The sequence below is a fragment of the Colletotrichum gloeosporioides genome (assembly GCF_011800055.1).
Source record: "Colletotrichum gloeosporioides strain Lc1 chromosome Unknown consensus_30, whole genome shotgun sequence".
In the NCBI taxonomy this organism is placed as follows: Eukaryota; Fungi; Ascomycota; class Sordariomycetes; order Glomerellales; family Glomerellaceae; genus Colletotrichum; species Colletotrichum gloeosporioides.
Genome location: NW_025544675.1, coordinates 814,497 through 830,757, shown reverse-complemented (window position 1 = coordinate 830,757; position 16,261 = coordinate 814,497). Strand labels below are relative to the sequence as shown.

At 46.9% G+C, this 16,261-nt stretch overlaps 4 protein-coding genes across 4 annotated transcripts; 3 read left to right on the top strand and 1 right to left on the bottom strand.

Annotated features, from left to right (window-relative positions):
• Positions 1-71: 71 nt before the first annotated feature.
• GCG54_00008875 (putative uridine kinase) lies at positions 72-518 on the top strand (the record flags this gene model as incomplete). Its single annotated transcript, XM_045408832.1, has 1 exon — positions 72-518. The coding sequence occupies one exon, from the start codon at positions 72-74 to the stop codon at positions 516-518; it is 447 nt and encodes a 148-aa protein (XP_045266575.1).
• Positions 519-1,546: 1,028 nt separating this feature from the next.
• GCG54_00008874 (Galactose oxidase) lies at positions 1,547-6,659 on the top strand (the record flags this gene model as incomplete). The annotated part of the gene is made up of 2 exons (XM_045408831.1): positions 1,547-3,283; positions 4,293-6,659. The coding sequence occupies 2 exons, from the start codon at positions 1,547-1,549 to the stop codon at positions 6,657-6,659; spliced, it is 4,104 nt and encodes a 1,367-aa protein (XP_045266574.1).
• Positions 6,660-8,811: 2,152 nt separating this feature from the next.
• On the top strand, positions 8,812-11,850 carry GCG54_00008873 (Chitotriosidase-1; the record flags this gene model as incomplete). The annotated part of the gene is made up of 7 exons (XM_045408830.1): positions 8,812-9,107; positions 9,179-9,321; positions 9,391-9,860; positions 9,913-10,312; positions 10,361-11,376; positions 11,452-11,545; positions 11,621-11,850. The coding sequence occupies 7 exons, from the start codon at positions 8,812-8,814 to the stop codon at positions 11,848-11,850; spliced, it is 2,649 nt and encodes an 882-aa protein (XP_045266573.1).
• A 523-nt stretch (positions 11,851-12,373) lies between these two features.
• Positions 12,374-12,960, bottom strand: GCG54_00008872 (uncharacterized protein; the record flags this gene model as incomplete). Its single annotated transcript, XM_045408829.1, has 2 exons — positions 12,374-12,818; positions 12,875-12,960. The coding sequence occupies 2 exons, from the start codon at positions 12,958-12,960 to the stop codon at positions 12,374-12,376; spliced, it is 531 nt and encodes a 176-aa protein (XP_045266572.1).
• Positions 12,961-16,261: the final 3,301 nt, after the last annotated feature.

Genomic DNA, 16,261 nt, shown 5'->3' with positions numbered 1-16,261 from the left:
AGCCTAAAGAGAACTTTGTCGCCATGATCCCAATGGATGGTTTCCATTTGTATAGATCACAGCTAGCAGCAATGCCCAATCCAGCTGAAGCTATTCATCGTCGGGGGGCTGCGTTCACCTTCGATTCGGAGCGGTTTCATCGTCTGGTTCAAGCCCTTCGAGAACCAGTGACCGACGCCACACCCAACATCTTCGCTCCGAGCTTCGACCATGCGGTGAAGGATCCTGTGGAAGACGACATTTGCGTACCAAAAGAGGCTCGCATCATAGTCTTCGAGGGTTTGTACTTGAGTCTTGACAGGGAACCTTGGCGCTCCGCTGCGAGTCTGATGGATGAGTTGTGGTTTCTGAATATTGATCGCGAGTTGTCTCGGGCAAGACTGGTAGAGCGTCACGTTGCTTCAGGCATTGTTCCGGATCGCGCGGCTGCGGAGCATCGCGTGTCTAGCACAGACATGTTGAACGCTGATGATATCATCCAACATCGGCTGCCTGTACACGAATATATCGAGTTCTGACGCTGACTGGCTGGGCACATGCCGTATGCATTCGCTTAGCTGGAAACCGGGTTATTGGGTAAAAGCTATTGATACGTGGGGAGTGAGGGTTACAGATGGACAGGTACTCAACAGGACTTTTATTCAACCTTCATTTGATCAGTCAACTCATCTCATGAACCTCTTCGATGTCACAAATGCAAACGTCAGTGAATAATTCTGCACCTAATTCCAAGCACGGCACCAAAATTCTAAATCCATGGATCGGACTAGGCCCATGTAAAATTAGCTACAGGCAGCCAGGCGACCCCGAAGGCCGACCTTTCCTCTTCGCATAATCATCAAGTCTCGTGGCAGATTAAATTCTAGCCGTCACTCAACGTTCTACTGGCACCCGACTTAATGCTCGGTATCGCATTGGACTTCTTTGTGCTGTAGCTCTGCCGATACCAGTCAACGCAGTGGCTGTCAACACGAGTTGTGGCGGAACGGAGCACCATCCAAATCAAGACTAATGCCTTCAGGTATCAACCGATGTCATGGAGGCTAACGTTCAGCCACTTCAGAGTGAGTCTTTGTTGTCCATGACATACTCTCGGTTCAGCCATCTCATACACACAAAGACTCTTTGTGACAATTTTACCTGACGGGTGCCTCCCACGTGGTTCCGTTCTTCCTGGGGTCTCCGACTGCCAAGTCGGCTACCCATTCTGCCCAGCTGCATGGTGTGCCGAGTCCTTGTTTGTCTCCCGAGTCCAGCGACCTAACTTGACATGTTCGGCCTTCCGGTGCTTGGCTCCTCTCCGCTAGAGCAGACGTCAGTCCATAACGTGCTTTTTCTTTGTGGCTCAAAGGAACGGTTTGCAGCTTGCAATCCTGTCATGGCCTGACAGAGTCCATCGTCGTAACTTTCTGATATATAACTCTTGAGACGAGTCGCTCGTCTCCTCTGTTTCAACCAGCCTTCACAGCCATTCATTCACACAGCTTCTTCACTCACTTCTTACTAACATTCTTTTTTACCAACTCAGCTTCAATCACTTTCCAACATGCGCACCATCGCTACCCTGGCCGCCTTCGCGGCAACTGGTGCTGCTCAGCTCCTCACTCTTTCAGAGCTTGCAAGCATCCCCGCTCCCGCATTGGAGTCCGTCCCTATCGGTGTCGGTAACCAGACCGTCGCAGCATCCAAGCGTGATCTTGGCAAGAAGTTGATCGCCCGCGACTGCGGCGCTCTCCCTGCGGGCAGCGGCCCGGTCCCGTCTCCTGACACGGACCAGGCCTTCCTTGCCGATACCGATTTCTCCAACGCCGCCAACTCGGCCATCACTCCTTCTGGCTGGTACCGGACTTTCCAGAATCTCCAGTCTGCCACCTCAGCCTCAGCATACCAAGGCTACAGTACTTACGCGACCTACGATCCTTCTCTCTGCGCAGCAGACTGTGCTAAGATTGACGGATGTGCCGCTTTTAACATCTTCTTCGAGCGCGACCCGACCGTCGATCCCGCCGCTAGCTGCCCCAACCCCAATAGTACAACCGTCATCAAGTGCAGTTTCTGGGGTGTCGGCATCGGGCCTTCCACTGCCACGAACAGTGGTGGTTGGAGAAACGACTTCCACATCGTCGTTGCTGGTTCCAACGGATACCAGCTCACCGCTCCTGACTACCCTGTCTCAGGCTACAACGCAACTTTTACCGACAAGGCTACTATCAACGCTCCTTCAGACTGCAACAGCTACATTACATTCAAGGCTCACACCAACAACGCATACGATCCTTCCCTCTGCGCAACTGATTGCGCCGCTCAGGCACAAGAGACCAACCCGTTCAACGGTTTGAGGTGCCATTTTTTCACCAGCTACCTCCTCGTCAAGAACGGTGTCACCCAGGCTCAGATCTGCGCCCTCTACTCTCGCACCTGGGACAAGGGCTATGCCGTTAACACGGGATACACCTCCGGCAGCGATGTTTACACCATTCAATACGCCTACTCCTACTCCCTCACTACCGATCCTGGTACTTTTGTCTGCCCCCAGGGTAACTCTGGCCCTTTGACCTCTGTTGCTGGTCTCACGAGCAGCCTGACAACTCTTGCTGCCATCACTAGCAGCACATCCATCCCGGTTATTGCCCTCACGACCTCCACTACCAGCGAGCCTTCCACATTGTCAACATCCGTCAAGCCCACCACCTCTGCAGTGACTGGTGGCTCTTCCAGCACCGGCCCCATCTCGAGCTGTCCGAACCCATCCAGCTATGTAGTCGGCAACAACGGCGGCCTCTACGCAATCTGCCCCGACACCGACTTCATGATCCCGAGCCCTCAGATCTACTACGGGTACACTTCCAACAAAGACTGTGCAACCCAATGCGAGAAGACCTCCGGCTGCACCAAAGCAGTGTACAGGCCCTCCACCCAGATCTGCTACCTCAAGGGCAGCCCCAGCGTCGCCGCCTCCAACTGGAACGTCAACTCCGGCTTCCAGACCCTCGTCAAGGTCGCCGACAACACTCCCCTTACCCAGTGTCTGGCACCGACATACACCGTCACCGTTCTCAGGACCGTGTACACGGTCTGCCCCAGCAGTGACTTCACCAACAACCCTGCCACGGATATTTGGTACGGCGTTGTCTCCGACACCGCCTGCATCTTGCTCTGCAAATTGAAGTCTGGATGCAACAAGATTGTGTACAACCCTTCCACGTGGACGTGCTACAACAAGGGCAATCCGTCTCTGTCTAGCGCTGGGTGGCATGTCGACAGCAAGTTCCGCACCATCTATGTCAACTAGAAGAATGGATTTGACTGGAGTGAGGGGCGGTATTTGTTGCGATAGACATTTTTCCTTTGTAAAACCTGTACATAAACATAGACAAAAATCTGTATATTCCATTACATTTCATTGACCTTCACCATTGAGATGTACCTCTAAACTGCCGTGAGTCTTTGTATCATCGACGTCGGCCTCAACTGGTTGAAGCCGAATGCCTCACAAGAGAGTGAAAACTTCGGAGCCAAGTCCAACAGAGACTTAGCCCGTTGAGTTTGAGTTGCAGACCTGAACGGACTCGTATAGTTTATTACTGATCGTCGGCGGTCCCTGTCCTCATGCTTGGTGACACCATCTGCGTCTGGCATGGCTTAGTCAAAGCAATCAATAGTGTCAACCATATTTCAACGCTAAGCCGAGCCACATCCGCATTCTGTCCGCTAAGAGACGTCCGTCAAATTGAATACCCCTTTCATCTTTTTTGACACGGACATTCTCTGCCAAAGAACTGTCCCAGAAGCCATCGGCTGCTTCCAAGGCTCGGCGTTATTCGTCGCAGGCTGCCCACATCTTAAATTCACCGCAGCCACCGTTGACGGTGCCAGAATTTGAGCCTAAGTTTCAAAATTCCTATTATGTGATTGATCCGCTTATGAAAGAAGGCCTCAAATAGAAGTTTACGATCGGCTTCTCGGCTCTTGAGCAAGCCCACATGTTTCATGCTAGAGCCAACAGGCAAGATGCATCGTTCGATCCAGAAGATAGACGCTCGTATTTCTTTTAGAAGCTCGGCGATGGGATATTGTACCTGCGGTTGACTACGGTGGGCGGAAGGCTTCGTGTCGGTACGTCATTAGGTAGTTCGGCCCGAGTAGACTTTCAAATAGGGGACCACATCCCCACTCCCACTGATCGTGAGATTCTCACCGTTGTGTCACAAGTCGCTCTTTCGCAAACAACCGGCATCATGGGTCGAATCACACTCTTTTCTTTCCTTTTCCTGTCTTTATCACTAATTCAGACTTCACGAGCCCAACTCTCGAGTTGTCCATCTGCCGAGGAGAACATTGTCGCAGCCGACGGTTCTTCCACCTGGGCCGTCTGCCATCAAACCGACTACCAGGGAACAACAACCAAGTTTGTCGACACTGTCGCCACATTGTTCGACTGCGCCCAAGCCTGTAGCCAAGATCCCCAATGTGACAAGGCAGTCTACGACAAGGCCAACTTCGGCTGTCATCTCAAGGCCAAGGATGGTCTCACATGGGCCACAGACGCTCGCTTCACGACTATCAGGCTCGTATCCAAGCTGAGCAATGGCGCACCCATCCAATCTTGCCCAACTGGCGCAACGAACGTCACTTCCTCCGGATCTATCTTGGCGGCCTGCCCGAACACGGATTATCAAGGCACCACGGTTCGGGATGTTGACGGAGTCACGTCGATCGAAGCATGCGCTATCGAATGTGGCAACGACTCATCCTGCTTGAGAGCCGTTTTCCAAAAGTCAAGCTCGAAGTGCTACATCAAAGCGGAGCCGAAAGAACTTCAGTGGACATACCAGCCTGGCTTCGACTCGATAAGCAAAGTCTCTGTCCTCGCAGATGGTGACGGCATTACCAGCTGTTCAGGCGGCTACTCCAACGTCACCACCCAGAACGGCGCTAGCTTCGCGACTTGCAAGAACGCAGACTTCACTGTCCCTAGCGTCAACATTATTGACGGCTGTGCTTCCGTTCAAGCTTGTGCCGAAAGCTGCACCACAAATCAGGACTGCGTCTATGCCGTCTACGACATGCAAAACAGTGTTTGCCACATCAAGGGAACTGTTGCCGCCGCGTCAGATTGGAAGTTCAACCGCCAGTTCACCTCCCTACAGATGATCAAGGCTAGCACGTCCAAGGCTACGTCAAAGGTCGGCCGGTGGTCGGATGTAATCCAGTTCCCGATTATCCCCGTTGCTGCCTATGTCGTGCCGGCTCAACCTTCTTCGTCAAGGCTCCTCGTTTTCTCGTCATGGGGAGACCGCGCATTCAGTGGCCCGACAGGCATCACGCAGTTCGCGGACTACAACTTCCTCACCGGCGCCGTCTCTCAGCGGACTATCACCAACACAAAGCACGACATGTTTTGCCCTGGAATCAGCTCTCTTGCCTCTGGCAAGATTGTCATCTCTGGCGGCGAGAATGCTGAAGCTGTTAGTGTATACGACCCTGCCACGAACCAGTTCACCCGCGCGGCTGATATGGTCATCGCTCGTGGCTACCAGACGTCAGCTACGTTGTCAGATGGCCGCATCTTCACCATCGGAGGATCCTTCACAGGACCTATTGGCGGAAAGACGGGCGAGGCCTATGATCCTGTCCAGAACAAGTGGACCCTGCTACAAGGAACTGACCCGACACCGCTCTTGACGACTGATCGCGAAGGACCGTGGCGTGAGGACAACCATGCCTGGCTCTACGGCTGGCGCAATGGCTCGGTCTTCCAAGCTGGCCCTAGCAAAGCCATGAACTGGTACAGCACCAACAATGGCGGCTCCGTTTCTCCCGGAGGCGTCCGCACGAATGTCATGGACCAGATGTGCGGTGTCAATGTTATGTTCGACATTGGAAAGATTCTTGCCACAGGAGGAAGCCAGGATTATACCGATAGCGACGGTACGAAGGCAGCTCATCTCATCACCATCACGGAACCAGGAGCTCCGGCGACTGTTGAGACTCTTCCGGATATGAACTTCCCTCGCGGCTTCGCCAACGCCGTCGTGCTTCCTGACGGAAAGGTCATCGTGACAGGAGGCCAACGCCGATCCTTGGTCTTCACTGACACAGACTCTGTGCTGATCCCTGAAATCTGGGACCCGAAGACAAGAGCCTGGACTCAGATGGCTCCTGCTACGGTTCCGCGCAACTATCACGCCGTCGGCATTCTTCTACCGGACGCTACTGTCTTTGTTGGTGGCGGAGGTATGTGCCCAGCTGCTCAAGGCAGCGACCTGTTTTGGTGTGATCGCGCCAAGGATCACTTCGACGGCGAGATTTTTTCTCCGCCCTACTTGTTCACTACCGCGGGTGAATTGGCGAAGCGGCCTGTGATTTCGAGCATCTCCGCCACTTCAGCCAAGGTTGGATCCTCAATCACGATTACGCTTGAGGGCGGGCTTGACGGTGCCTCATTTGCGATGGTTCGAATGGGAAGCGCAACGCACAGCATCAACTCGGATCAGCGTCGCGTGCCATTAACTGATGTCAAGAAGAATGGGGCGGGAAAGTACACAGTCAGACTTCCGAATGACTCGGGTGTACTCATCCCTGGACCTTGGTATATGTTTGCAATATCTAAGGAGGGTGTGCCTTGCGTGGCTAGAACGGTGTTTGTACCGGCTTGACAGGAAGCGAACTCATCTGTAAATATCCAGTAGTATTCTACTCATACAGAGCATAACTAGCTTATTAATCATTAATCAGGGGTGGGTTTTTTTACAATCTGAAACGCTTTGTAGGTCCCAAAGGCGCAATTTGCAAGACAATTGAACGCGAATTCTCCATTGTGTCTATTTCACATCATCGCTCTTCTCCTTCGAAAGACACGCTCACAATTTTACCAGGCAAACCCTTCCCAGTCAAGTCACATAACTTGTCTGCCTTACACACATATGACGTTTCCGTGGGCCCCTCTTAATTCCGGCCATCGGAAAGATACCATTATTTTTCCTGACGTTGAATCTGTGTTTTCTCCGCTCTTCTGACCTCAACCTGACAACTCCATTCGACCTCTGCTAGGAGACTCTGTGGGTGCTTCATGCCAACCGTTACGGATAGTAGTTGAATCTACATCTAGCTCCATCCTCTGTCGAGTCTCAGTGGCATCTATCTCTGCTTTCGCGTAACCTGACTTCTGCAATTGGTTTTCCCCAACATTGTGCCGATTGATTCCTCTCCTGTGTCTTATGAAAAACCATGAGTCAAGCCCAAAGAGCAGTATCGCAGCAGCAGCAGCCGCAACCAGTTCGAGCCACGGAAGGGCCATCTAGGCGCCAGGGAGGCTGGCGCAGCCTGTTCCAGCGAGCTGGGAAACGGCACAAAGGAGAATCGTTAAACAAGCGGCGGCCGTCAAAAAGGGACGATCGCTAGGTCATGTCAAATCAAATAACGACCTTTCTTGACACGGTACTTTTCAAGGCATTTCAATTGTCTCCATTGGGCAGTCAATTAGAGTCTAAATCAATCACTTAAGTTTAGGTATGCTTGCTTGACGCCATTCGATTACGCGGGGAGTCTTCCCGTTCTTCAGGCAGCCTGCCACAGTCCAACGGGGCCAATATGAAACTCGGCGTCACTTTTGCTATCTGTGTCAACTTCTGTCCAGTAAGTAAGAAGATATCCTGGGAGAGTGTTGGCAAGGGTCTTTCGGTTATGATGGCACCTTCGGGGATCTTCAAGAGCACGCGCAATTCGGTAGCTGTTACCACACCCAACAAGATTCCAGGTGCAACGGACAAGCCGGAACGAAGAAAGAAAAGACGAATCACACCATAATTCGGCCGAGCGAAGACCAACAGCAAGTCCCTCATCATAAACTTCAACGACTTCTTATTGGTCTGCTCGGACACTCAGATTGAGTTGGATAAAATTTCGCTTCATTCCGGGGGTTGACATGGATGTTAGTCCGGATTGTGGATCATACGCGGTTCTAATAGCCTCAAGTTGGTCTCGGCCCGCTCGGTTCAGTCCAGTGTGGCAACGTCTTGAGATTTGTTTCCACTTAGCTAGGAGCCCAACATCTTGAGGCTAAATCGCTTTGCGGAGCAAGCTTTCGCCAAGCTTCCCTTCCCGACTTCCGATTCTTCGCCAAGTGCGTGCTACGTGCGACACATTCGAAGAGTGTTTTCTCGTGTATGCCTCTTCGAAAATGCCGGATATTCTTGTAAAGCTGCAGCAAGTGTCTGTTCAAGGGAAATCTGAACAGAAACACCAGGCGTAGCTGGACATGATCTAATTCTGTACGTATTAATGATCCGTGTTCTCTAACCCCTGAGCGAGCAAGTTCCGCATTTTCCGTCTTGATGAGTCTCCATTCCCGGCTACACCAGGCAACAGTGTAAACATCCAGGCTGGGACCCAAAGGTACCATGTCAGGGACTCAGAGGGACTAGTAAACACTCCACAATTGAGTCTAGAAGTTGACGATTTCCAAAGCCTGGCCTCCAAATCCTTCGGTCGTTGTCCACCGCACAACACAGCAACCCGTTTTCTGCTAGTCTACTTTTCTACATCGTTCCGCGGGCATGTTAAAAATGACTAGGATGGCCTTTTCAATACGAGGTGGCAGGCAAAAGTCCCTTGGCCGAGGTGCAGCTGAAATCTGGAATGCAGGTCCAGACTCACTCGTAAATTTCTGATGAAGCTTTGTGCAATTACACTCGGAAAGAGGACAACAATTACGGTGCTATATAAGTCGAGAACACTTCCTGCCTGTCAATAACATATTGTCAACTAAGTCATTCATTACGCTCTTTATCGCCGTCCCAATTTGGCATTATGGTCGGCAAACAGTTGCTTGTGGTCGCGCTGACGGCCGCCACTCTTCTCCATGGCGGAAGCTGTGAACGCCCTCCTTCTCTCACTCACCAGAACCCATACGCGGATGCCGACCGAGACCCTTTGGCTGATTACATGGAACTCAGAGACAATGTCACTGAGTACATGCCGGAGCGCCGGAGATCGATTCGACCGATTTCCGAATGGCGGAATCATGCCGACATCTTGAAGAGACAGGCACAGGCTGCCGGTGAAGGTGCTTTGCTGTGCCCCACGGGCGAGTGTGCAGATGGCAGGTCAGTTGTTCACGTCGATGCCTTTAGTCAACTACTCGGATCCCCAGCTAACTAGATCTACCACTCCACAGCTGCTGCAGCAAAGACGGAATTTGTGGTTATGGCGACTTGTGCGGCGCAGGTTGCAAAAACAACTGTGATGCTACCGCCATGTGTGGCAAAGAGTCTGCGGGCGGCGCTATCAAGTGTGGAATGGATCTGTGCTGCAGTTCTGGTTCGTATATCTCACAAAATCCTCTTGTCTCTCTCAGATTGGATGGTGTCTGACTACTTTCTCTCGCAGGAGGTTGGTGCGGTACCTCGGAAACCCATTGCATCGGTCCAAACAAGTTCTCCCCTTGTCAGGAAGGCTTCGGAAAGTGCAGCATCATCCGACCCAAGACTTGCGGCGAGGGCTCCGGGACCACTGGAGGTAGAACCATCGGCTACTACCAGGCCTCAAACGTCCGAGACCGTGTCTGCAATCGCATTGCGCCGTCGCAGATCAAGACCGCCGGCTATTCTCATCTTTACTTCGCCTTTGCGTCAATCGATCCTGCTTCGTTCGCCGTCATTCCTGCACAGGCCGCAGACGAGCCACTTATGCGTGAGTTCACCGCGTTGAAGAAGTCAGGTCTACAGACTTGGGTTGCTGTTGGTGGCTACGACTTCAGCGACAAGGAACGCAGCACGCACACGACCTGGCATGACCTCTGCGCAAGCCCGGCTGCGCGCGCTGCATTCATCGCATCTGGCAAGACTTTCATGGATAAAGTGAGTCTTCTCGCATGCTCCCTAAGGAGAACTTTGCTAACGAATCTTTTAGTACGGCTTCCAAGGTATGGACCTCGATTGGGAATACCCTGGAGACCCTAAGCGCGGTGGCTCTCGCGCCGATATCGCCAACTTTGTGCTGTTGCTCAAGGAGATGCGCGCTTCTTACGGATCTCAGTATGGCATCAGCCTCACGCTTCCTCCAGACATTTGGTATGGTCAATATTTTGATGCCAAGGGCCTCGAGCCGTATGTCGACCACTTTGGTTTCATGTCTTATGATCTTCACGGCTCTTGGGATTCCGACGTCAAGACTTTGGGCGCTATCATCCGCGGTCAGGCTGACGTTCGGGAGATTTACAACAACACCATTCCTCTTGCCTATGCTGATTTGGACTTTTCCAAAATTGTCTTCGGTGTTGCCTGGTACGGCCGTGGCTACACAGTTTCGGGTATGCAGCTCCCGGTCTTCCTCCTTACTAACGGCTAACCGTTTGCAGATACTACTTGCAACACCCTTGGATGCGGCTTCAAAGGTCCCAGCAAGCCAGCAAAGTGCACCAACCAGGCCGGCGTTATGTCTCTCACTGAGATCCAGGATTTGATCAAGGAGAAGGGTCTCCAGCCCCGCTTGCTCGAAGGCGCCATGATGAAGGAGCTTACATGGGATGACCAGTGGATCGGTTACGATGACGAGGAGACTGTCGCACTGAAGAAGAAATTCGCCAACAATTACTGCTTCGGAGGCACCATGGCGTGGAGTGTTGACTTCAACTCTGGCACTGGCGACTCAAACTCGGCACCCGTCTCAACCGACGGTCAATGTGGCCCTTCCAACGGCGGCACTACTTGCACGGGCAGTACCTTTGGCAAGTGCTGCTCCTCCAGCGGCTGGTGTGGCACCGATGACGCACACTGCGGCTCTGGTTGCCAGAGTGGTGATTGCGTCAAGGGTGCCGTGACTACGGATGGCAGCTGCGGCATTGGTGCAAACGATGCCATTTGCGGTTCATGGCCTCAGGGTGACTGTTGCTCGCCTCAGGGTTGGTGCGGCAATACCGATGCTCACTGCGGTACGGGTTGCCAGAGTGGCAGCTGCAAAAACAAGGGAACCTCGACGAAGCCGACTTCGTCTGCTGGGGGATCCGGCTCGACACCGACGAAGTCATCTGTTGCCACGCCTACCGCGACCGAAGAGGCATGGGATATGAATTACAATTGGGAAAACCACTTCGCCAACGATCAGAAGTGTATTTTCTACAAGCCCCCCAAGTGGGAGGCGACGCAGAATGACTGCAACCACGTCTGCAAAGAGTCCAACGAGGCTAACCATGAACTCGGCGTCACCACCTCTGCTACCTGTGTCGGTTTCTACCCGGTAGACAAGAAGATACCCTGGGAGAGCGTCGGCAAGGGCCTTTCCGGCATGGTTGCGCCTGGAGTTTGTGTCTGTGATAACCCTGTCATCAACTGGTTGGGAAACACATTCGTCGAGATGCTGCCGGCGATGGCCCAAGTAAGCTAACTAACAAAGATCCATTGACTGACGATGTCTCGCAACAGAATTCTTACTAACGACATTTCTTTCTAGATCACGTGTTATGTTTACATCCATTCTTTCAAGTTAGTTCTTGAGGAGGGCCTGGAGTTTATTCCCGAAGGCAAGGCCATGTCAGGTGGAATGAGTGAGTCCGAACCCCAGAACTACCAAGTACACTGCGAGGAGAACACTGAGACTGACTCTTTTGAAATTTCTACAGAGGCGCTCGTCAACGCTGCAAAGCTGTTCAAGTGGACCTACTCAACGGTTGACGCGGTCAACGCCTTCACGCACTGGTTGCATCCTTGCGACACCGACTTGGTACCCAAGGACTTCGAGGACGTCTTTGACAAACTCACTTCCATCTCGGATGAGGTTGTCGGCTGGGTGAAGCCTTCGAAGGTGGCCAAGGGCAGCGGCAAGAAGGGAGACAAGGGATATCCTAACTGATGTCTCTCCTGACCTGGAGCCAGAGAAGGCTGAAGATAAAGCAGGCGATTAAGGTCGCGACTGGTAGCAAGGAAAATTCAGGGGATTGGGGAGGGGAGAAATTGTATATCATTCTTCAAGTAGTTGTACAGTCTTGTAATTTCGCGAAAAGAGGGGTGGGGGGTGTCGTTCTCAGATATTGTGTGGTTTATTTTCGAGATTCAAGGTCATTTGCGTGCTACTCGGGCAATTCTGATTCAAAGAGTACTGCAACATACTATCCCCATCATCGGGACCGACTGCTAGGTACATATGTTCATCTGATTTCCTCCATTGTCCCCGGCGTCGCAGTTGTAACTTGGATCTATCGTCCCCCGTCATCTCTGTCGTCCCTATCGTCTTTCTTGTTCGTGTCTGATTGAATAAGAGAACAGAACTTTGAGATTAAGTTGTTGCACGCTTCCGATGGCTATCTTCCAAGAGGATTGGTGAACTCCTATGGCGACCTGACTCATTCAAGCCCGTATTTTCAATCCCCAGAACATTAGTCCTCATCCTGGTCAGGCAGCCTGTAGTACCATGCAACCCTTTGAAGACCAGCCCCAACATCTTGATGAAGGTTCCAAGCAGAGCAGTCGTTGTAAAACTTGAAGGTAAACTCGTAAGGACCAAGGCGAGCCGGCAGCGTAGACGTCAGGAACTCTCCGGTTTGCACACCCTCTGGTCCCTCTGGGCCCTTCTCGTCCGTCACGTTAGACAGACGAAACGGTCCAGCACCGGCGACGCTGTACTTGCCAATCTTCGCCCACTCTGAGTCGGGCGAGGAGCTCGGGTTGCTCTGGTCCAGCCCCTGAGGTCGCAGATCGGGTCGAGTTGTGTCGTTTGCGGTGACCAGCAACGCAGTGTAGCCGTTTGGCGTGAACAGAGACATGCCGGATGGAACAGGGTAGGCCCAGTCCTGAGTGATGATGTCGCCAGACGTGGTGTTACTGCAGGGCTTTTGTTAGCTACCGTAGAAATATTGGGATTGACGAGTGAGACTTACACCAGCGTCGAGTTGATGAAGCCCCATGCACCAACGAAACATTTCATCGCCGCCTTGACAGGCGACTTTTTGCAATCTTTAACCATGTTGATAGAAATAGTATTTAGATTAATATCAGTTGGAGTTGGAACAAGACGGGTTGGCTGAGACGTTATGAGAGACCACAATTCGACGAAGGAGAGTCGTCAGACTTTATATGCCGCCTTGCAGCTCGTCAACCACGGGCGGCATATCAAGCGGAACTATGGAGCAACTCTACGGCAACTGTCATCGTCGCACCATTTTGATGGCCATCAGCTTTGAACTGAAATGATGCCCATGCTCTCTGACTCTCGCGACGCGAAGGACTGGGCATCAAGCACTAGAACCACGGACTCTGTACAACTTCTTCCCACTATCTCAACCACTGTGCGTACGGTCTGTAGGGCTTACAGCGCCGACTTGGTATTTAAAGACACAAACCCCAAAAAGGATTGAAGACTATCCTCTGATGGGGAAAAGTCCGAATACAGAGCGTGGCGTGCACGGATCCAAGACCCTTTGACAGAACCGGTTGGTTAGCCAGCAACTCTTTGAGTTTAACTAAAGCTTGAACCTCATTGATCAGCCCGAAGTCATCGGTGAGTGGCTTTTTCTTGAATCCTACATTAAACCTAGGCGCAACTGAGCGAGATGCAAGATGCGCTTTTCATGTTTCACTCCAGTCAGCATAGCACCCCATTCAAGCCTAATTAATTAATCAATCAATTAACTAATCAAATTAGAGGCTTTTTGCTATTCAAATAGATAAGCCTATAGTACTAGAAGCTTAGTTAACTTAATTAAGCTAATATTACTTAGAATAATAAAAATCTAACCTCTAGACTAATTAGGATTTTTAAAAGATTTTTTAAAAAAATAAAAAAAAGTCTACTTAGATATTTTAGTACTTAGCTTTATTCTAATTACTTAAGGTTATAACTTTTATAACTTTTATACTTAAAGTAGATAACCTAAATTAGTTTTAAACTAATATCTCTATAATTACTTATATAATAGACTTATTATTAACCTATTAGGTCCTATTATAATATATCTCTAAAAAAAAAAAAGGTTAAGTAGTTATTAATATTAGTTTAATAATACCTTTAAGCTAATAAGTAGTAGAGTAGAGCTAAGTATTTCTTAATAATAAGGTTAGTACTATTAAGAACTACTAGAAGTATTAGAAATATACTTTTTACCTTATTACTAGATTAATATATTTCTAGCCTTTCTATTAGGGGTTAAAAAAAGCCTATTTTTAACCTTTATATTAGTTCTTAAAAATAACCTTTTTTTAATATTATTATTAGTACTACTAGTACTATTATTACTATTACTATTATTATACTTCTATACTTTAAAGACCTACTTATATATACCTCTTAATATCTTTTTTAACTTCTTATTAGTTATTATAATACCTCTACTAGCTTATAATTAATATATTAATTATTTTATTAGCTATAAGCTATTAACTCTTTATAAGATTACTACTTAGATTTATATATTATCTACTACTATTAGTAATATATTAACTATTAACTTAGCTATATATAATACTCTTAAAGTCTTATTTTATACTATATAGAGGGACTAGTAGTTTATTAATATTAATACTATTATAAAGAAAGGTTCTTAAAACTATACTTCTTAGATTATAAGTAAGGGTATTTTTATCTATAAGATCCTTATTAATAGTAAGAAAAGTAATACCTACTAAGTTTATTAATACTATAATAAAGTAAGGACTCTTAATAAGCTATATAATACTAAAACTATAACTACTACTACTTAATATCTTAAGAATAAGTATAAGGTCTTTTAAAGTTACTTAGAAGGTAGTAATATATCTCTTAATAAAGCTAATAACTTTAAGCTTCTATTTAAGTACTACTAATCTATTCTTATTACTATACTTAAGAAGAAGACTACTTAGATTAAAGAGTTAGTTATAAGCTTCCTTATTAATATTAGTAACTCTCTTATAATATTTAGTAATTAGTATATATAGTATATACTTATTATATTTAATTATAATATTAATACTTAGATATATTAGTTAAGGACTAGTTAGAGGGATTAACTTTAATAACTTTATATCTCTAAGAAGTAATAAATTAAGGAGGAGATATAGAAGGCTCTTATAAAGGTTTATATATTATTTAACTTATAAACCTTACCTAATTAATATATTATTATTACTATCTTTAGCTACTTTATTAATAAGTTAGGTAAATAAATATAATACCTCTTAGGTTTTTATTACTAGCTTAATACCTATACTAATAAGAATATTACTACTATAATATATATAGTTATAAGAGATTAGTACCTATTTAATAAGATTAGTATTATAGTTTTTAATAATATTAGTACTAATAGTACTTATATTAAAGCTTTATATCTATCTATTTTATAGTTATATATAGAAATAAATACTTAGTATTATTAAATTTAATACTATAGCTATATCCTTAACCTTATTAGTTATACTATTATTTATAAGGTTAATAAGGAGGTATTTAAATAAGAGTCTAACTATCTTATTAATATTAATAGGATCTAAGAGGACCTAGTTTATTAGAGGACTAGAGGACTTATTAGTAAGCTTTAGAATATTATTAAGTATATTAGATTATTACTATAATACTTAGAGGCCTTCTTATTTATTAGTAATAAGGCTAATAATAATAAGTATACCTTTACTCTATAAGAAGAGTTATTATAAGAACTAAATCTAATATTAAGTAATACTACTTAATAGAACTTAATATATAATATAATTTATTATACCCTACTTAAATATAGCTAGATTATTAGTTATATATACTACTCTTTAGGTTTTAAGAATAAGGATAATTATATCCTTAATAAGGATATCCTAATTAATAAGGATTAGTAAGTCCTTATTAAATTAAATAAAATATTTAAACTTCTCTACTTATAGACTAAGTAATATAAAGGCTAAGGTAAGGGTAATAAGTATAGTTAACTCTAAGAGATCCTAATAAGTCTTAAGTATTTCTTAGATTAACTTAAAGATTAGTATAAGCTTTATAATACTCCTACTATAGAAGAGATTAACCTTATAGCTATATAAGTATCCTAAAGTCTCTTATTATAGTAATCTTAATTAATAAGGGTATTATATTAATCTAATTAAGTATTAATCTTATAGACCTTATTAATTAATAATATTCCTACTTATTTATAGTCTAAATATATTACTATATTACTATACCCCCCTTAAGTTACTAATTTTAACTCTTATATATTTATATACCTATTAATTATTAATAGCTAGTAAGTATTTAATAACTATTATAAAAAGTTTAGAAAGTCTCCCTTTTATATTACTATTAT